We start from the raw sequence: 22,900 nt of genomic DNA, 5'->3' as shown, positions 1-22,900 counted from the left end.
AAATCAACGTATCCTTCGCTGCACTTACTTACAGAAGCTACATTTGAAACCTCAATATAATACAAAGAGAATCAAACATCCCAGACAGCCCTGGACCCTGACCTCCTCTTCATACTACTTCAGGTGTCCTTGATGAGAAGAAGACAGACAGCAGGTCTGAGCAGCAGCTTCTACACAAAAGCCACTGAGCCCCCTCATTAAGCCACCCATCAGTGCCAAGGATTCACACCTTTATGCAGTCCATTATCTATTATACAACCACACAGAGCAGGCTTACACCACAGAGGAAGTTGGCATGTAAGATTCTGTGTTTCAAAGCATGACAAGAGCTTAACATGAGATTATTCCCTGTTAGTGAAGAAGCTCAGTGCAGTTCTGAACAGCTAATGTTTGAAATATTGAAGACAATGCAATCAGGGGTGTGAAGTATTGGGACTCTTGAGATGAGATTCATTAGAGACACAATTTGACACATTTTGCAAGAACACATCTGAGCAGCAGTGCATTATGCATTAAACAAAACAGCTCCTTAAAGGAACAGTTCACCCAAAAATGATAAATCAGACAGTATCTACTCACAGTCATGTCAATGGAAAGTCAGGTGACATTTTGCAGTCCACGGAACATTTCTGGAGCTTCACAGCAAAACAGCGTTTCAGCATTCTCCTTCGACAACTGAAGTAGGTGGGGACTTGTTTTAAACATTAAAAATAACCCCCCCCCCAAAAAAAACAAACAAACATAAAATGGCTCCGTAAAGCTCGTCCTGGTTTATTGAAGTCTCTGGAAGCACTGAGCTTCCAAATTGATCTGAAAAGATGTTATACACCCTTTCAAGCCGAAATCTTCCCTGTAGCTGCTAAGCTAAAAGTGTTAGCCCGCCCCCCTGTCTCATGTGGTTGCATGAGCTGGGTGTTGAGTGTGTAATTAACGTCTTTTCAAATCAATTTGGGATCTCAGGGCATCCAGAGACTTAGATCATGCCAGATGAGCTGTATGGAGCAATTATACATTTTGTTTTTTCAGTTGTTTTTTTTACATTTTAAAAAACAAGTCCCCAGCTACATCAGTTGTTTAGGAGAATGCTCCAACAATGTTTTGCTGCGAGTCTCCAGAAATGCTTTGAGGACGACAAAACGTCACCTGACTTTCCACTGACATGGGGGTGAGTAGATAATGTCTAACTTTCCATTTTTGGGTGAACTGTTCCTTTATAATGACCCAAGAACCTGTTAAAGACAAACATATTTTCTATTCATTTCAATACAAATACTAAGAATACAGTAATAAAAAAGTTAGCCACTTAAATGCATTTTATTCTGTGCTCTTATACTGTTAATCAACAGGTAAATGACATTTATCATTTAGTAAATTATCATTTGCATAAGGCATAAAATCAGTGAAGCTGATAAAAACATCTTAATGCTGTAAGTAAAATAGTCCAAGAATGGAAAAAAGGCATCAATACATGCTCTGGCCTTTCACAGGACAAATACTAAGTAGACAATTGCAACCACAGAGCTCGCAAAAGCTTTACAACCAGAATTGATGTCTGTTTGTGCCTCTCAATGACCAGGCTTTGTGTGTACGGAGGGTGGAGTACGATGCTCTCAAAGGACATAATGAGCCTCAATTCAGATGCAGGCTATGAGAATTTGTTGTGTTGCCTGGTGCATGTCGTTCAGGATGTGGCTGTGCAACACTGCAGACACTAGACGCTCGTGCTAACAGGGAAGTGGAAACACAATAGGATGCACAGACTGCAAACATAGTAAAATAATCCATAGAAAACTCCCCGCTCCTTAAACACTCTTCTTTAAATAAAAACCCTGTTCTCTCAGGAAACGGAAACTTCAGAATGTGAGAAAAAATCAATCCCACAATAATAATGAAAAATACAGTGCAATACATTTCGAACACTTTCGATTAAAAAATAAAACTTCATTCCATACTTATGAGTAAAATTCCCATAAACGCAGCAAAGCAGAAAATAAATTATATTTACATTATACAATATACACTATACTGCTCTGTAACTTGAAGTCAGTGTTCACATTTTCACACATTTTGCCAGATTCTTCCCAGATTCTCCCATCTGTCCATGTGGTGATGAAGCAGTTTCTCAGAGCAGCTTACGTGCCTCCCCTGCTTTACAGTATGTGAACAAGACGCACAGTAACATCTCAGAGGGAATTCAGTTTCTTGAACTGTCCGTGGGGAAATCACAACACTGCGCTTGCAGAAATGCTCGTACACAGTCCACAACACTCAAGTGTGTATGCGGTGCCACATAGCCGCAGAAGCACGGATGAATGACTGAGGGTTTCGCTGACAAGTTGGAATTCTCCATCACAGCAGAGGATATATTTGTTTACAATCCTGACTGGAAATGTAGACGAACAGCTACTTGACACAGATGCCGTATGGCCGTGCGACGAAAGGTTTGCAGTCCACTTCTGGGTTAGCGAGATAAACGTGGCCTCCTCCCGTTACAGTTGTGATGGTGCTGGATTGGCATGTAACACGCAGGAGGATGCTTAGTTGGATCCATCTGAGAAGTTGTAAGAATGATCACCAGTGAATTAGAGCTGCAATAAGTAACCAGTTAAACGATTAGTTATCAACTATTGAAATAATCAGACTAAAGAATTAGTGTCATGCATATTAAATGAAAGGATCATGTATAACCTGAGAGGTAAGCCTGGGGATTTTAAAAAGATCTGGGGTGTTTTTCTCACATTCTTGGAGTCCACAACATAATACTCAATTGCTCAAATAGGTACTGATTCCAACTGTTATGTATGTCAGTCACGTTCAGTATATAGTTGCTGATTTCTCAGTCCTGCTATTTCAACTGAATTACATAATTTAGTTCAGTTTTGTTAAACATTACTTATTTTAACGTATTATTATTTTTAATACTATTATCATTATTATTATTATTATACTCTGTACAGTTTTTATTCATTTGTTTTTATTTGATCAGGCACACATGCTAAAGAAATCAAAGTTTGGACCTGAAGGGGAGAGTGGGAGGGATGTGTGGGGGTTCTGTGGGGTGATTGGGACAGAACAAAGGGAGGGGTGGGCTGTTCTGGCATCCACGTACCATGTATTTGTACATTGCTGGCTGATTCAGCTTCAGGGTTGTTATGTTACAAATCCAAGAAAAATAATGTTAACACATTTTTTTTTTAAATATTGAAATAATCGCCTGCTATTTTTTATAATCAATTAATTTAAGTTTCTTAAATGTAATCATATTCTAGTTTTATTTAATCTCCAAATAGAGCCTGACCGATGCACATTTTTTGGGGCAGATGCTGATACTAGGCAGTAAAAAATTCCAATATTGTTAAGCATTGAAACAGTAAACTTCACTTGGAATTTATCATTTATATTTTATAATAATTATGAATTACCTGAAGAATCTGTGTTATCATCTCTAACAGTTTTCATATCGGTGCATATCAGACAACATATTCCCTTGATACATATGAGAGGAGATAATATCGGCCAACCACCATATCGGTCAGCTCTACACTCTATGACAATAAACCGAATGAGTTGAGGACAAAACAAGACATTTGAGGACGTCATAATAATCGACTGATTAATCAACAATGAAAATACTCATTCACTGCAGCCGTACTGTGAATAGATGACAGTTCGTGGTGTCATGAAACCCTGGTTGTGGTCAGAGCATGCACAATAATCACTAAACAGAACTGCTGCATTACTAAAGTATGTCTTCACAAGCTCACTTCACAGTTGACAAAACACTGAGCAGGATGTCAGCAACAATTGGCAGCGGCCAGTGCATTACATTAGGCAGTGAGAGGAGAGGGCTGTCTCGCTCTTCACTCAGCACTGCAAGACTATTTGATTGCCAGCAAACAAGTGGGCCATATTGAATAATTCATAAGAACAAACTGAGAGCAGAAAGTGGCTTCTTCACTTTGGTTTTCAGCCCACAGATGGAGTTTCCTCTCTTGTATTCTTCGCTCTGATGAAATAAGAATTACTCGGTATAATCTTGGAGCTGTAGCATGACCTGGGATTTAAAATCACCCAAGCAGAGAAGAATGCAGGTACTGGCTCATTATAACCCCACTCACCTACACAAGTCCATCATAGAGTGACAATGCCTGAACAATAGAAGGGTCTGCCTTTGAGCCCTCCTGAAACTCTTGCAGAGTCAGCTTCCCGTCTGCATTCTGGAAGAAGAACATGAGACAAAATGAGCCTGAAGGCCTCTAATGCTTTAATACAGAGTTTCCAGCAGGGGGCAAAAGAGGCTCTTAACTAAATCATGTTACTCCTGATCTATCCTGTTGGACTGATCTTTGGTTCAGTTCACTTGGAAGGTAGCCACTCTCAGCCAATACAAATCACTGAGAGCTGCTGTGCTGCACAGCTAGTTCGACGGGCTGATCTTGGCAGTGGTGTGCTGATGAACACACCCATGCAGGCTGCGTCTCATCTTTCACTAAAGCGGAATGGATTCTTGGGGCTGAGGGACGGGGCATTAGCACCGAGGGCCAGTGGTGGAGAAGACTATATATGATGTTTATAGACTGCAGGCAGTGTTAGTGACGCTACAACTAACGGCTCTAAACTTAACAGTGTCTATGTCAGAGCCTCGAGGGTGGCAACAAGGGCAGATTCAGTCCTCTTATGGTAAACTGATAATCATTACTGCACATGCATCAGTGTCCAGTAGCATTTGATGTTAAACTGTAGAAAGTAACATCTAATGGTGCAGCTACTATCATTGCATTACATTGTTTCTGTCACTTCAGTATTTTGATATTATGTCAATATTAAAATGCTAACCTTGTCCATCATTGAAAAAATACGGTCCACTCGTTTTTCTGGTGTGTTTTCTTCTTCTGGCAGCTCCACAGTGTTGCCCTGAGATTAAAATCATTTCATTTTGTAACATTCCATGCCATCTCACCTTGAATAATAAAATCTATTAAATTAATGGGACCTTGCAAAAATCCCATAACAATCACAGTACTTCTACCAAGGCCCATTCTGGGTCTATTCTGGGCTGAGTGATAAAATTTAGTTCAGAGGGCCGGACTTAATTCAGAATTTCATAAAACTACAAAAGTATTTAGAGTACAGCTAAAGAATTTTGCAAGGTCCCATGATTTTAATATAACTTTTCACGTGATTTTTTCCCCAAGACAATCCATATTAAATGTTTAATAGTTGGTAAGACTTACCACCATCTGATAAATGGCGTCTACTATGTTCAACATCTCATCTCGGGTGATGTAGCCGTCATTATCCAGGTCATATAATTTAAAAGCCCCTGCAAAGAGAAAGATGTTAAATCATATGGGTTTTGGTGAAGCAAGGAAGCCCACACTGAGATCAGAGAGCAGCTGTGACTTCAAAATGTAAAACAAAAGATTATATCACACCATGTATTTTCATGAATTACAAAGCACACAGTGTTAAATGTTTTTGGGAGCGGTTAAGACTGAGCATAGACAGGCAGAAGCCTTTCATGATTGCTTCAACAGTAGCAATTCTGGATATAAATAATGATTAACACCGGTTAAAAACGTATGGTTACAGCTAACGTTGCAAGTTTTTCACGGGTGTTCTATTTTCAAAAATAGCTGTCAACATATTGGGTCATGACCTCCAGGTTGCAGAAGCCTGCTGTATCTCGCCAATAATCTCCTATTTGCTGCACTCTAGGAACCTGCTGTTCCTCTTTCTTATGCAATGAATGGCAGTCATTTAAATGTCAAAAAATAGGGGAGGAGGAGGAGGGTGCATCTTCTTACATCTCAACTTCTCATCCAGAGTCCCCCGAGAGGTCACAGACAAGGCCTGTATGAACTCAGAGAACTCGATGCGTCCATCCTGTAGAGTGACAAAAGGGGGAGAGAGAGGGAGGAAATGGCCCAGAGACAGGATGAGCATCTTACTTCACACTTGCTGCACTTTCATGAGCTACTTGCTGTTCCTTCATGATGTCCTTGCTGTATTCTCCTGAAAACGGGGCCAGACGTTTTGCTCCAAGTCAGCTGCTATTTTTGCCCTGCACCTGGCTCTCTCCTGAGGCAGAGATATGTCACCTCTGGTCATTAGGAAGATGGATGCTACTGGCTCATAGTCTAAAAGTTATAGGACACAAACAACCACTGAACATTTGGGACGAAGATGTTTAATATTTTTCCTATGATCTGATGATCTGCATCATGAATGGGGATAGCACATGATTCTGTCCGACGAGGTAGAAAACATCCCGTTCTGACACTTAAGTCCTCTCAGCTTTGTGAGAATCCCACACACTGAATCTTACCACAGAAGCTCAAAATTTCCAATTACCCTCACATAATTGTGGCCTTCAGCGTTCTTCAGTGAGGCCACACTTTGTGCAGCAGAGAGAACCGTCTGGATAATAATCAAATACAAAACTAATGCTCAAAGTGGCTCAAGTGCCGCTAATTCAAACCAACTCATCAAGTTATGACCTCTAGCCTTGAGCAACTGCAGGAGACTTTCTCAAACCAAACCGAGACGCTGCATAAAAGAGATACCATTCACATTCTAAGTGAAAACAACAGCTTGTGGACAACAGACAATGCATACAAAATCAACTTCCTGGCAGTGGAGCCTTCAGGCTTTTGGTTAATTCATACTCTCACCAGATACTGAAGGATTGTGCAGCATCATATTCATTTTTCAAACATTCTGCTACAACCAATATTGGGGGAAACGCAACTGTCAAGTAATATATTGCTTTGAGTAGAAACAGAATGATATGACGAATATGATTTTAGTGACATTATTACAATTACTATGTTTTTTAAGAAATTATATTATCCACACCATACTAAGGCTGCACAATATATCTTTCATGCACATGCGTAATAGACACATCGCAGATGTGCACTGTAGGCATATGAACTCAGACACGTCCTGCTACAGCTTTCTTGTTGCTTGATACCAAAGGAAAACTTGCACAGTTCTCATTTTCCTTGACTAATCTACAATAGAAGTCTGTTTGATTTACATAATTCACTCTGATTTAAGGGTAAGTTGCAAGTGAATGACATGCAGGCTCTGCATGCCCAGTGAGTGTGTCTCTGCTGCCAGCGTTTTCGGTCAGTGGAGGAGAGATATGGCAGGTTTCCTTGGCATCAGAACACGTTGTAAAGTCTGCGTCACTGTCGCCAGTTCGTGGTAAAACATAAGCCTCGTCTCCTGTGCCTGCGTGAGGAGGAGGAATAATCTGGTGGATGTGCAATGCTAGATGTGGAAAAAACACAAGTCAAGCCACTACTCCTCTTATTTACATGATGGGTTGCTCAGAGGCACAAGCAGCCGGACTGGCCATGTCTTATGGCCAATGTCCAATTATGTTGCCATGTGTGCGTCCTTGGACACTCTCTCTTTGTGTGTCACACAAATGAAACAACTGACAGACCAGCAGAGAAAAGCAGGCAAGCATCATGTGGTGCGTCCTGGAAATGCAGTATATTTAGGGCCATTATGAACGTCCTAGAGAAATGATATGGAGATATAGAGCTGGTAAGAAGCGCGAGAAAATGTTGTGGTACATGCAAGAGTAAAATGTAAAAGTGCCGGTAGTGGGTACAGGTGCATACTGGCAAATTTCATGTACTGGATGTCGGTTTTTACCAGTATGAGCTTCCTCAGCAGTTACTCAGAGCTGTTTTGTGGGGAGCTGTAGTAAAACCAGGAGTAGAGTTTTGAACTGTCTTTCTGAACTGCTTTACAATTGTGGGAAAAACAAAACAAACTATTTACCAAGTGGATTGTACTCTGGGACAATCTTTCACACATAACAATATTTTATTGAGTTGCAATCTGTTTATTGTTTCAGTGCTGTTTTGTGGGGACATTTTTTATTTTATTTTTTATTTATTTTATTCTATTTACTGTTATTTTACTTCTATTCTATAATATTTTTTGAGTTGAACAATTCCTTTAATTTTTGTACTTTTTTTCCAATATCGTGCAGCCCTACACAACGCCACTTCAGCCAGTATGCCACCAGAAAAAATATTCACAGAATAAGAATGGTCTTGGCGAAAAGTCCGAATGGCTGCAGAGTAAGAATCTATGTTTTTCAAAAAGGGAATACTCCCATTACTTTTATCAGAGGAAAGAACAAAAACCAAAAAGTAAAGTACAATCTTGGGAAGCATAGGGAATTCTCCACTGCGAGAAATTGAGAAAGTTTTCAAGTCTATGGTTTTCAAGTATTCATAATTTATCAGACTTAAGATTTACAATAGCGCCCCCTACTGGATTTCTAATGAACAGCAATAAACTTAAAGCCTCTGTGCTTTGATTTCCTGCTATGAAACTGTATTACCCTCTTATCTCTTATAATACCTAGATGTACTTCTGAGGTTATTTTGATGTAAGTCACATAAAGTAGTGTAATCAGTGATGCATTGCTCTACACTGACAGTTATATTGTAAACTAACTTATTACTTTCAAATGAAAGTACCTAGTTATATGTAATACATTGTGTTTTAGAAGTAACTTGCCCAACACTGGCAACAACAGCTGCCTAGTTGTAACAGTTCATCCACAGCACTCGTCATGGCCCTGGGGTCAACTAACTTTATCTTTACCAGACATCTGACCAGCCAGACAATGCTGAAGTCATGCATTGCTGATTACATAAGTCATAAAAACTGTTAAGATCAATGCATTCTCTAACTACAGGGTGCCGAACACTAATGGCCAAAGATAAACATCAGACAGAGGGGTTGTCTGATCTTCCTTACACAAAGCCTCTTAATTGAAGTCAATAAGCCTCCGGGGGTCACCAATATCCCAGGAGCTGCTCATCCACAGTTTGTCTTCCAAAACACCTTTTGCATAATCTTGTACAGCTGTAATGAGGTAGATTACTTAAGACAAATGCAGCATGTAACAATTAGGTGTTGTTAAAATTTGCTTTGTCATCGTGTCCTCAAATAATCAGAGGATGTGACATAATAAATAACATAATAAAGTAAAGAGTTTAATTTTAAAAATATAAAACTAATTAATTCACTCTTAAATACTGATTCCTGGCACAAGGCTAAGAGTTACGATTACGTGTTACTATCGAGGCTATGACTCATCTTCTGTCCTCTTTTTACCATTCTTTCGAGGACAGAATCATCTGTGCTGTTGAAATACTGGCCATGACAATGTTAAAGCAGAGTAATTTCTGAATTTGTATGTTTTGTTTTGTATGTTAAATGAGTGTTTTCTTAACAGTGACCTCCAATACATACTGAATAAAGCAGGAGTCTGACCTTAAAATTAACAAAAAATACAAAGACGCAGAAAGAGCTGAAAATAAATAGGATTTCTATTCCATGTTGCCCTTTTATTCTGTGCAACCTCTCTCTAAAAGAAGGACCTTTAGGTTTGCTCTGTTGTCAGACACGGTCACTTTTTAGCATTGCATTCGTTATCTAGCAGCATTCCCAACCAACCACTGTCAAACAATTTCTTCGTAACATTGACATAAACAAAGGTAGTCGAAAATGTGTTTCTGCCTTGTAAGGTCGGACAAAATGTCAATATTATATCGTTACCGTAATATGAGACGATCCTGATTTTAAAGGCTGCATTACAGTAAAGTGATGGAATTTTCTCAACTTAAAGGAATAGTTCACTCTAGAAGTGCACGCGAGTCTCCCTCACAGCAGTTTGCACTACGGAAGCTGCGCCAGACAAGATGAACGAGAACTCGCGATAGATACACCGGTATTTACATCCAGCTATGAGCGACCGAGCAACACACAAACACAAGAGGGATCTGCCTGCACTAGTGATTTGAAACTTTGAAACTCACAGCTGGATGTAAATACCGGTGTGTATCCATTGCGAGTTCTGTTGATCTTGTCTGGCGCGGCTTCCGTAGTGCAAACTGCTGTGAGGGAGACTCGCGTGCACGCGGGAGCAAATATAGTATAGTGACTGTTTAGGCTGTAAAAATGTACTAAATGACAACATTTCAAGTAAACTCTGGATGTCGCCACTTCAGGACACTTGGATTGCAGCGGACGAGCAGTATGGAGGAATATTACAAAGTTTTTGTGTAGTTTTATGGACCTTTTCGTCTCGGGCACAATTGACGCCCGTTATATGGATGTTTGCTGCAGGAGGGTACTCCCGCGGGTCTCCAGCTGCACTTTGAGGAATAAGAAACTCCACCGGACTTCTCATCAGCATGAGGGTGAGTCGATAATGACTGAATTTCGTTCTAGAGTGAACTATTCCTTTAATAGACTGATTGTTGTAAGTGCAATGCTAGAACAGTGGACTGCTTTTTAAAACCTAGTAGCTACATCTCCCGCAATGCAAATTAGCCACTTAGTGACATCACTGGAGGCCATTTATCAGATTACATGCAGCGGAAACTCTCATATCGTCCTATATGCCTAAAATCCACATAACTGATGATTATTTATCAAAAATTACGGATAAAAAATACCATTAGTCATCCCTTTAATATTGTCCTAATATCAATATTGAGCTATTTGGACAAAAATATTCTGATATTTGGTTTTGTTGCCCAGCGCCTTTGAAGAGACTTCAAAATATTGAGATATATTTTGTGTACAATAAAGCCTAAAAATATCGCTATATTATCTTAAGGCCATAAAGCCCAGCCCTACACTACCCTTTAATAAGACAATAAAAATTTGATTACAAACCTTATTTTCATCGAACACATTGAAGACAAAAGAGGCAAACTTTGTAGGATCTCCAAAGGGAAAGAACTGCTTATATATCTTCTGAAAGCCCACAGCATCAAGCTGCCCACTGGGACAATCTTTAATGAAGCCTTTGTACCTGAAACATAAAGCAAAGATACTGATTATTTAAAGACTTAAAATTTCATTTTCAGTGTTATAAGAATACATAATCAGGACAAGACTGTACAATAATGAAGACAGACTGAAGTCACCTCCTTGCGTCTACAGAAGGCATTACTGATTCAGTATGAAAGAGGATCAAAAAGGTGAAGTGCAAAGCTATTTGTCTCATTCACAGATAAGAAGATCGCCTTAATCCAATAGCAAGCCCAGAGTGGTTAACTCTAATCAAATTACTCTCGAGCCCTCTTTTGATAATATGCGTGGCTGATAGATAAGTCTGAGAGCTTCCTCTCGCCCCTGGAAATGACATATCTAGAGAGCGACTTAATATCTCTATTAGCCTAAATATAGAAGCATCTCATAAGCAATTTCAAGCACAGTCACTCAAAGGTAGGCAGTTTCCTTCATAAAGGCATACAGCAGCCTCAAAGTCTGACTAGACTGTAACAGGTCATGAGGAAAGAAGAAAGAATTTACAAAAATAAAATCTAGATGAAAAGTCTGAAAAGGAGAAAATAGCAGGGAAATAATAGCACATTCTATCTATAAAAAGCATTGCAAAAAGCTTTTGCTCTCAATCAACAGCAAAAATGACGCAAGTTCACACGAGGGAGCACTGCATGTTCGTCTGTGATTCAGTTAAGGCTGTTCAAAATAAGGCTGGGCTGTAATTACGGCCGGAGAGAGAAAGAGAGAGAGAGCGTTCTGATGAAGAATGAAGGCCAGGACAGATCTTTTCCACTTGCGCCCTGGCTCCTCTTTCCTTTCAAACTCTTTATTTTTAATCTGCCTCGGAGATAATGAAGCAGCTCCATATAGTCAGAGAGACTCAAAGAGACGCTTTGAGGAGCAGCTCGGAAAAAGTTCAGCAAGAAGAGAAGCAAGAAGAGAGCAGAAGCATGTAATTCTCACATTTGAATTATCTGGAGACATGCAGGAAAATGAAAGCCTAGCTGCTCACTATAATGCAAAATGTAGAATGCAACCTATTTGGTATTCAAAGAGCAGAACACATAATGCATATTATAATCCAAAGCCGACCTGGTTTCACCTGAAGCCTTTCATTTTTAATGTGTGACTATGGGATATTATAGGCTGAATGATACTGTAACATACTCAATACTGTACAGTATACGTGTTTTAGTATACAGTATACTGTATTTGTGCAAAATTCTGCAATAACAGAACAGTGTGTCTAAGTATCTGTACTCAAGTCACCTAATCTCTGTAATACAACTGAAGCCATAGTGAGAGAGGGAGAATCTTAACATCCACAACAATTACTTCAATCTGCTGACTAGAAGCTTTACAAGAAGTGGTTATATTGTTCTTATTCAGTGACTTCATGTGGATCAAATATCAGCCAATATTAGTTTATCACTGACAAAATAACATTGAGTCTGTACCCCCCAACTGATATACCTGCTTATCAAAGATTCATGGTATTAGAGTATATGTTTGCTGATAAGTAACACGAAATTGCAGGGCAGAAAAATGTGTTTTTGATTGGAGTTCAACTTGTTTCACATAAATAATGGCTGCAAAAAGGTTTCCTGAATCCTGCATCGCATTGAAAGGATTATAAATTATTACATAGAAATGAATTAACATCTCAGACCACATGAATAATGTGGTCAATGTGCCCTGATTAAGACTCTGATGTCGAAACAGGTCTTCTTTTTAAACCATTATGAGGAGTACTGCTTCCTGTACCGTGTCTCCTGTGGCTCTAAAGGAGTTTTACAGCATTTGAAATAAAAATCTGTGACTTATGAGTCCCTCAACTTTATGGAAGTGCAATTTTTAAATCACTGGAGTACCTCTTGAAGATAACTTATTTACTTTTCTGACATGCCTGAAGAAGGTTTCTTTATGTGACCAGTTTTTACAATTTCTACTAAGAGCACCAGAAGAACTTGTGAAAGTGATATGGCAGTGAGTTCTCCTTTGTTTAAGCATTGCACTTCTATAAAATTGTCAGATTCACAATGAACAGTTTTTTAAAAAGTTTCAAAAGTGATAGAGAAGATGCATTTCTTCATGAATCTGCATTTCTCTTCCTCGTCAACATTACCCATATTGCAACTTCAGCTGACAGTTAAGTAGGAGATTCAGGTTTGTTATGCTAGTAGTGGCTAACGTAGCCATAAGCTCCTAGCACAAAGCCAAGATGAGGAGCAAGCTATGTAGGTCTTGCCTTGAGCGGCAGTTGGATTATCAAGATCAAGTGATCATGTGATCTTACAAAACCATCTCGCAGGTTTTCGTGTTATGCACTTTAGTCCAAACAGTGGTTTAGACCAATTAGCATCCTTTGAGGTAATACTGGCAGCTACAGACATGGTTTAGATGCAACGAACAGCGAGAGAAGTGACTGGTGGCTCCTCAAGAGGTTAGTGTAGCTGCTGCTATAGCATTAGTTATCAGACTGGGAGAGCTTATTTCATTAAAAGAGGAGCAAAGAACAGTACTGAAGGCTTGTCACGATGGGAAAGATGTTTTGACTTTTCTCTGGACTGGCTTCAGTTCCACTTTTTAAACAACTTTTTCACATATGCTGTAGGACTCCACCACAGAGTAACAGACTGATGTGTTTACAACTGGAGCAGTTCATCTTTAATAAGTGATTGACAATTTAAATTATTAAAACATTTTTTAAAAAATCATATTCACAGGAAAGGCTTGCCTATATCATACATTAATGTGCTTTATCTGATGGTTATTGTTTGGATTGTTTGTTTGGCTGAAGTTGCCAGAGGAACAGCGTATTGCCCTCTTTTGCACAAATACAGCTGCCCCATTTTGAGGAAAAAAATAATGGGTAATTGCTTTATTTTCATTGCTGTGAATACATAAATTGAGTAGCTCATAATAGATAAAGTTAGACCAAAATAAAATGCCATATAATCGAAACTTTTAGTGCTTTTTGATTGCATGCCTCCATGGGACACAGATGAGGCAGAGCCATAAAGAAATAAACGCAAAGGGATGTCTAATGAACCAATTATTGCTGCCTAGCTAGATTGTATATCGGCAGCCGGATCAGAGTTTGGGGCTATTATTTTTTCAGGTTAGAGCAACAGCTTCACAAACTGTCTGTGCATGTTCCTGTTTTAAAGGCTACATACTATATGTATATAATTGACTTTAATCTGAAATTGTATACATTTTTGTTGAATTAAGTTTTTAGTGGTTAATAATAAATTTAATGTTTAAATTAACTGCTGATGTTAGTGTTATGTTTTTGAGTTTATTTTTGAGCTGTAAAATGGCCCTCTATTATCTTGGTCAAAACTACTCAGTGACCAAATTTCTTAAAGTAAAAAGAAAATAAAACCATCCAAAATATAGCAGATACTGGATCTTTAAAATCAGTATTGGTTGGGCTTACTGGCACTGAAATGTTATTCTTCCATCTTTAGCCAGTCGATAGTCACATTATTTGCTTAACTAGGCGTAAAGTGATGCACATGTAAGGCTGACTACTGCACTTAACACACTATCAGTGGAGTTACATAAGCAGAAGATACATATACTGTACATTACACTGTACCAGCAAACATGTTTGCCCAGTGTCAGCTATTCATCATAATCAGAGTCACCTTCATTTGCCAAGAACACATCATGTACGAGTAATCTGACTTGATGACACTGGTGCTAAGACACATACACAGTCACACTGTACTTGAAGTAGTGCAATAATGCAACTACGCAGTGAACTTGCAGGGACAGAGCAGACGTGACTTTGTGCATCAGACCACACTGGGGAGCCAGCATGGAGATAAAGTATTTATTACTGGCACTGGCTCTGACTCCTTGGCATCTACCATGGTGGTTTGCTAAAGAGTTGTGCAGGATGTTGCTCTTGTTCCTGCCTAGCTGGCAAGAACATCACTGTGCTACGGCATTTTGTTATTGATTTCAGGTGAGCCTCGAGCATACTAATGATGTTCCCTTAGAGGAGAATTAGAAAAGAGAGCAAATTTAATGCGCAACACAGGCATTTATCTAACCCTGCTAATTCTTCTATGTCTGTGCCTGTGCTCTAATTACACGCCATCTGGCATTTCCCCTGGTAAAATTCCCTCTCATCCCTCACACTCAGCCGTGTTGATTGCTGCTGATCTTCAAGTGAGGACTCATGCAAACTTTCCTGTGAAAGACAGTGTGAGTGATGGTGAGCTAGCTGGCAGCACAGCCTGGAGGGTGGAGGTTTAAGGGATGGGGGGATTCCGCCCCAGTGCACTCAGGCAGCCCTAGAGACAGGCCAGCTCGGTGGCTCTGGACCTGCCGATGCACAATGATATTGAATGCCGCTGCTGCTGTGTGGCCGTCAATGTGCCCTGGCTCATTCCCCCCGTAAACCCCCAAACAGGGGACATGAACAGCGATGAGCTCTCGAGGCAGTCCTCTTGTCATGCATGCAAAATTAGGTCGTGAAATGCAAAACCAACGCAGGAGAACTGAAGTGTGAACATGGAAGAGTGATCACTTTATTACAATGCTCCCTCTTTTTGTTTTTCATTTTCAAGGAAACAATAGCTCATAAAAGCAGCATGCAGCAAACAAAAGCAATGACTGCGCTCACGCTTGAATCATCTATGTAAATAAAGATGTATTGTCTCTCATCCGTGTGCGGGTGGCCGTCAAATTGTACCTTCAAGAAAACATTCAGAAATTCACACCTTAGCAGCAATGATCATTCTCACAGCAGCTCTGTAACTTATCCTGGCCCGAGGTGTCTCTGTTTCATGAAAATGTTTTATTTTGATGTGTGTAAGTACATGTTATAACACTACAGGCTGCGATCAGACAAAGGTGTGGGTCACACTGACTAATAGGTACACAATCTGACAGAAGGATTACTAAACAGCAACCTTGTGGCTGTGTAGTCATTAAGAGCCTGACAGTGAAACAACCTTATGTCCCCGCCATTCTTCTGTTATCAGACATCCCTTTTGCCAATAGAGCAAAAAGGTTGTTGAGGAATGCATCATGGAAATGTTTGTATCAGTGTTATCAGCATTCAAAGTCATTCAGTCTCAGCAAGGCTTCAAAGTCATTCTATTTTCAGAACTCATCTGTCTTCAGGGTAGAGTGAGGGAGATGGCTTCAAATCAACTATCAAACAAATAGTAAATGCCCTATCTGTGCACTTAAGAAACCAAATCCTGGGCAAAACATATCAAAGACCCCCTTGATTTCTGCAAGCTTTGCGGTAAATAGCTAAAGTATGACTAGCCTCACATCAGAAATGGAGACAGTCTCATTAAAAATGAATGCACACACTTACCACTGCTGCACCTCTTTCTCTGTAACTGTAAGAGAAACAAAAAGTGACATTAGCTTAGAGGATAAACTTTGGTTGTCCTAGAAAAAAGACACAACAGAGGAGCCAAGTAGTAGCAGCGTTAATCATCTTGGCCCACTCCTTTCAAACACACTTTGGACTTAACCAAAAATATTCAGTGTCAGCGTGCAATTATTGGAAAATAGCCATGTTTAGTTGAGTGTGGTGTGGTTCATTGATTCTAGCATACTATCAGAAGAGATTAATAATTATTTCTCCTGGCCAGTATCATAGAGAACAAGTGGGAGTAAACTCAAGGGAGCCACAAAAAGACAAACAAGGCTGAGGGGAATGAAGGTCAGCAGCAGATTTAAGACAGAGCAGTTTAGGAGGCAGGATGTGTTATCATGCCCACACAAACACTATTATCTGCCAGTATCTAATCAACCAATCCCTCACGGCTTTCCCATGATGTCTCTTTACTTTCTCTCAAGTAACCAAAGCAATTTTTGTCCTCTCGGCCTCTGGTGTTACTAATGAAAACATGGGGATGGAAATCAATTGCATTAATTTAACCAGGTGGTCCTCTGAGGGAGACTTTCTGAATTCCTGTGGCTGCAAGTCTGAGGAAAGATGCCGTCACTCTTGCTGGGCCTTGGGCAAAGCAAGAGCCTTACAACAAACAGCTAGTTATTAATCAATAATTTCTCCCACTGTAATGTTTAACCTTGAAGAACTCATAGCCAAGGTTACTACAAAGATTGACAACCATGGAAACAAAGGAACAGTGAGTTTCATGTCTCAGCATTCACTTGCCACAAATAAGATGTTTCTGAACAAACTGATTTATCAAAATGTCCCTCCTCTTCTAGTGGACCACCATGGGACTTCAATCAGGAAAAATATGCACACAAGTTAATGGTGACAGACAATTAATTTTTTGAAATGTGAAACGATTTTTGAAAAGCAATTTGTCATACAACTGTTGAAGATTATACACCCAACAGTAACATAAGTGTAGAAGAAAAAGAAGAGGAATCTTTATTTATCACACAGAATCATATTCAGTACAATGTAGGGAAACTTTGTTCTCTGCATTTGTTCTCTGCATGGGACCCAGGGACCAACTCCAGATCTAAGCCAGTGAAGGACACTGAGCAGAGAATTAACCTAATATACATGCTTTGATAGTAGGGGAAACTAGAGCACCCGCAGGAAACCCAAACAAGCATGGGGAGAACATGCAATCTCCACATAAAGGCCCTGGCCCAGCCCAGAATTGTCTAATTTAACACTGACCAAAGCCCACAACTGAACCTTATAGAACTGGTCTACCGGTTATATGGCCAGACTTGTTGTAATTTTAACCTTTTTTAATATTTGTCCTGTAAAAGGTGACGGTCATGTTGGTATTGGTGACCTATATTGTGCGAGACGATGTAGTTCACTGAGTGGTTCCACACAAAACTAAATCCTACTTTACTATCATGATAACAAGTGACTTGCAACATTGTCTTCCAAATTGACAAACATCTAATGTGTAATTCAGGGCACTATTCAAACAGGATCAAAACTTTATTTGTCTCTTGCCAAAGAGGGCGACGAAAGTTAGCATCAACCTGGCTTCCTGGACAAAAAGCCCATGGGATTTTTAATTGGATTTTGGATTATTGCAGAAAATAAGCTCTGTGGCAACACAAGTGTATGATACTTACAAGTTTTGTTCAGCAAGATAATCTTTACAAATGAATACCACTTTAGTGATTTTTCTAGCTTAAATGCAATCGTCAGAAGAAAAAAGCTTACGTTAGGCTTTAAACTCACTACATCATGGTCACATGACTTAAGTGATACCACCACCAAGCTTCCTACTACACTTACTAAACACACTTCCCTATAAATTGATCCATCTACTATTTGGCAAGTTAGCATAAGAATGGTTTGCAACTAAAGTGCACCTGTAAAGATGGAATAGTGAGAAGATGAGTCTCCATGTTCAGCATAATGAAATTAAATCGGGTAATTACAAACGTATTTTATGCCATAGAACATAACGTGAAAATCTCTTAAGCCTGTGTAAACCACAGACCTTATTTAAGGTATCTAGCCAAAAATACATTCAAAAAACCCACTGATATTGAGACAAGGTGACAGGAAGAGGAAAAATGCTAACTTATTTTGGGGTTTTATTCCTGCATATGTATTTTTCCTAAATAAGTTCTATAAGTGAAACCCGAAGGGGATGGACATCACCCCTCTATTGCAGGTGAGTGGCCAGATAAGAAAAAATATATTCCTGACAAGGGTAAAAAGGATTTTTTGTGAATACTTAACAAGGAGATTTGCTCATGTATTCATACAGCAGTGCAGTAGTAGTAGTGTGACTACTGCTGCACTGGAGCAGAATCATACAGACGCTATCGATAAGAGGGCCAGGTCAAGTAGTATCCGCCTGCATATATCTCTGCCTCAATTTGTTCTGCTCAGCATTTCACCAAGAAACTCATCATGTGACCCCTTCCTGGGCAATGAATGTCAGGGTCAATCTCATGACTGTCAGCCAAGCCAAGCTACCATTAAATTGGCCTCAAAAGTCAATGTAGTCAGAAATTGAGGCAATTTACCTCGGCTTCCATTTAATAAGAAAAAAAAAATTACATAACTCAGTCAGAGGCAATGGACAATAATGCAATCGGCCCAGTGCAGGAGAGTGCAGGGCCCACTCAGCCGGTTGGCCCTCCAGGGTCTGCTACAACACATCCAGCTTGCACTCTGTCACTGTGAGCCTCCTCATGTCTTTGACAACTTACAAAATCATCATGCTATTACATGGGCCAAGTCTACATCCTTCAGACATTTTAACAGGACTGCCGGTCTTTCCAGAGTCATTTTTGGGTTGAATTAAAGTACAGGTTTTTACTGAGAACAGGAAAAACACGGCTAGCCACAGCCTTTCCACAGTTGAAGGTTGTCTCAAGCAAGAAAGTGTTTTATTTAAGATATAACATCTTATCATTTTTTTGAAGAGGATGCCTGCATTTTTAAACCTTCAACAAAGCAGCAGAGAAACATCTACAGATATTCTTTTTGGACTAAACAAAATGTATTTCTAGACTGACATTGTTGGTTGCCTGTCAACACAGAGGGCATAATTTGAAAAAAAAACACCCTACTGCTTCCACTACTGAAACACAAAGACACACAGGCACAGAGAATGTACAAAGTCCCCAATCTGTCAGGAACCAAAGGGAAGCAGTGGCTAAAATGGCAGACAAAGCTTCTCATGGGAGAGCAAGAGCAAGAGGCAACAGGATGAAGGGAAGCAGAAATGATAGTCTCAAGTAAGGCAACAACAGAACGGGGGACAATGATCATGCTGGGAGAGAAAGCTCGGTGCCCCTCTCAGCGATGCTAACCAGATAAGATCCTAATTATACTATTCCATTCCCTGCTCAAAGAGGGCAATTAGGGGATAAAGCGAGAGAGACAGGGCGAAAGGGTAGGAAGGAGAGAGAGAGAGAAAGAGAGAGTCAGCACAGGACAGCAGCAAGCAGCCCAGCCCAGCACGAAGCCCAATCTTCCTCCACAGCAATTTCCTGCCACAACAGCCTTCCGTGTTTCTGCTGTGGAGAGACCCACCACGCAAATAACACTGTCATTAAGCAGTCAATGGATGTCAACTCCCACCCACACCTGCACACTCTACTGCTCAAATAATAATAATAAAGCTGTGCTACAGAAATAACACACAAATGATTAATATAGTGTCTACAGAGCACATGTCCTCGTGGTAATTATAAACGTCATCTCTGCTCAAATTTGATTGAAAATCATGGGAGGAGAATCTTTCGTTGTTCAGCAGGAGATCATTGATAGGTGGTGAAAAAAGAGCTGTCAATCTGCAGTGTCCTGATATGTCGACAGAAACAACACAAATCCACATTGGTGCAATGTGCAGCTTTTGACTCGGGTCATTCTCACCAATTCCACCATTTTTGTTAGTCTCTATTACTGACGTTTATAATTGTGGTAGGTATTGCAAAGCATTAATTAATTCAGACTGTTTATATTCTGCATCTATTAAGCTCTGTCTCTGTGTACTTATAAAACATAAACAGAGGCTCCTGGTCTGCATATAAAACCACATCCTCCTTTCTAAAAACCCCCAACTTTATAGCCGATAGAAACTCAGCATCTCCATATTCATAAGTCCCTTCAGCGTGATTTAAAGATGCTGATTACAACTTTTGCAAGACCTTAACCAATCTCAATTTGCTACACAACATTTAAATGTAAATTTAAATCAGACGAGGGGCTAATTCCCAGCTGACATTTAGTTGTAGCTGTTTTGTCGATAACGAGAAACGAGTGTGGAATCCCAATGCATCCCAGCAGGCAGGGATATTTACTGTACTGCCTGTATGGAACACAGTGGGTGGAAAATATGATTTGAAAACTGAAGCATTAAAGTTAAAGTCGGGTATTTCTTTCACACAAACCTCTGGTCAGACTGTTTCTTTATTCTCGTAGAGGCTAGCTGAACAGTTTGTGCAGGATTTTCTTTCCAAAGACAAACAGAAACACAAAGACCTGATGGTACTCACAGTAGGTTTTCCTTGTCAACTCCTCCACCACCTCTGGCTTGAGCTTGCTGTTTGATTTGCCCATGATCTTCAACTCTCCTCCACACCTCCAAATCCACCTTGGCACGCAGCACCTTTTACTACCTCCTCCAATCTTCTCCTCTGCCAAAAAACATATACAAACGCGGGCCAGTTCAGGTGCAAACACATTGGTGAAACAAAAAAAACACACTTTTGTTTTGGTTTGAGAAAAAAACTCCCATTCAAGCTAAATGAGTATGAGTTCTGTGGCAAGTCAAACCCTAGCCCAAACCCTGTGAAGAAGGGTTGGCAAGTTGCTGAGTCTATAAGAGTGCTGCTGAGTGCCTATGTGACCGTCTCATCTCTTCACAGCAGTGTGGGCAAAGAGTGGCGTTTGGATACGTTGCTACCTTCGTCCTTGGATACAAGAGTCACTCAGTGGCAGGCTAAAGCACACTCTCTCCCTCACAGTCATTCTCTGTTCTTCTCACTCCTCCCAGCCCTCCTTTCCCACCACTATCTCTATTGCTCTGGGTAAGTTACTGTAGAGAAGAATCCTCCCTCTTGACAGCTGAGAAAAGGAGGTGTGTAAACTAAAACACAATGAACAGAGCTCGCCTTGGATGCACCCCACTGCACTTTGCACTCACTCAGCGTTGACTCTAATCCCCGGAATATATACAGACATAACAGTTTAAGAAAATGAAACAGGTTTCACTAATAATTTATGGTGAGCAAAAAAGAAGCAAGGTCTCTACATAGCTCTACAGTTCTGGATGCCAGCTGAAAAGAGATCTGGTCTTGCTCTTAAAATAAGTGTGTGAGCTGCCTTGCAAGCTTATAGGAGGATTTGAAGAGTGACAGTTTTCTTTTCTTCTCCGTTCTGACTCATAATTCTCCCTCCTTCCTGGCCTCACGACAGCATGGTATGGTGATTTCCTCCTTTCTGTCACCGCAGACAGGAGATGAGGGATAATGGAATTTCTTTGTATCTCAGGCCTGGTGTTGGCATGCACTGATGCCCAACCACAGCAAGTGTCTAAACCACAGAATGGGAAAAAAGGCACTAGGCACCTTTACTGCAAACATCTGCTGTCTGTATCCATGGCCAGTGATGTCCTTCTGAGGGATGCCACGCTGGTAATCAACATCTTGTGTTCCTTATGGTCTTTGGGTATTACTTAGACACTGGGAAAAATAAACAGACAGACAGCAGTTTCAATGGGGATGACATGCATGTGCTGTTTTTTAATAGAAATGGACTGTGTTGGCACCTGGAGTCACAGGCACATGAGCACTGGACTGGAAAAACACTCAAAACAAGCAACGACCTTTCTCCTGTCTGTCTGGCAAGGCTGCTGAATATAGCCGAAAGACACATTGTGGAGAGGGGATCAGTGATGTAAGTGAAGAGGCTATTATCAGAGTAAGCTGTTTTAAATTAGCACAATTGAAATGACGAATTAACTGTAACATGAAGTCCAAGAAATAATCAATTAAAGTCTTATGAAAACAGCACAACACGAACACCTAAAATTCATAACAAATGAATGGCTAAATGAACACATGAAAGAGGCTTTATTTACATATATTCATGTTAGTTTAGGCTAACGGACTAACAAACGCGGCAGCAGCAGGTGGGATGTTGCCAGACAGCAGCTCCATAGCAACACACAGTTTATGGCTAAAGTACAAGAGCTTTGCTAATCATTGTCTTCGTAACGTTGGGTACCCATGCTGTTCCGTGACGCGAGTTGACTAAAAAAACAGGAAACTCACCTCGAATTATACACAAAGCTTTTAAGAAAGCGACTTAGCTGTTTACCTGAGTTACAGTCGCGGAAAGTCGCCGTCCAGTCAGTCTAAAAGCAGACGGCCGCTGTCTGTCCAACGTCGTCTTCCTCCGCCGCTGAGTTCCGGAGCGACTCGCTGCTTCGCTCGCCGCTCGCGCTGCTCTGATGCCGCCGTCAGGGAGTGACGTTGCTGCTGGCCACGACCAACTCAGCTCAGTGCCAGAGACACTGACGTCGCGGTACCACTGCTTATACACTGACTCTTTGTGTGCTTTAAGGCACCATACACGTGTCATGTCTTATACACTGACGGGTTAGTCCACAGA

General features: G+C 40.4%; 1 protein-coding gene across 1 annotated transcript; it reads right to left on the bottom strand.

The window, feature by feature from the left end:
* Positions 1-1,295: 1,295 nt before the first annotated feature.
* On the bottom strand, positions 1,296-22,693 carry LOC140996060 (neuronal calcium sensor 1). Its single transcript, XM_073466281.1, has 10 exons — positions 22,607-22,693; positions 21,856-21,969; positions 20,782-20,922; positions 16,181-16,205; positions 10,723-10,861; positions 5,808-5,886; positions 5,235-5,323; positions 4,837-4,914; positions 4,119-4,217; positions 1,296-2,551 (listed from the first exon to the last, which is right to left on the bottom strand). Exons 3-9 carry the CDS (start codon positions 20,843-20,845, stop codon positions 4,119-4,121), a joined length of 573 nt encoding a protein of 190 aa, XP_073322382.1. The 5' UTR covers positions 20,846-20,922; positions 21,856-21,969; positions 22,607-22,693; the 3' UTR covers positions 1,296-2,551.
* Positions 22,694-22,900: the final 207 nt, after the last annotated feature.

This window comes from Pagrus major, chromosome 5 (assembly GCF_040436345.1).
Source record: "Pagrus major chromosome 5, Pma_NU_1.0".
Taxonomy (NCBI): Eukaryota; Metazoa; Chordata; class Actinopteri; order Spariformes; family Sparidae; genus Pagrus; species Pagrus major.
The sequence above is the reverse complement of the archived record's forward strand: the minus strand, read 5'-3'. Positions and strand labels throughout refer to the sequence as shown.

Bases quoted from the DNA above. Each gene is read 5' to 3' on its own strand.
- LOC140996060 (XM_073466281.1), bottom strand. From the start codon at position 20,845: ATGGGCAAATCAAACAGCAAGCTCAAGCCAGAGGTGGTGGAGGAGTTG. The intron at 5,324-5,807 runs GTAAGAAGATGC...TTCTCTTTGCAG, and splicing joins TCTGGATGAGAAGTTGAGAT to GGGCTTTTAAATTATATGAC. The intron at 4,218-4,836 runs GTTAGCATTTTA...TTCTTCTTCCAG, and splicing joins TTTTTTCAATGATGGACAAG to AATGCAGACGGGAAGCTGAC.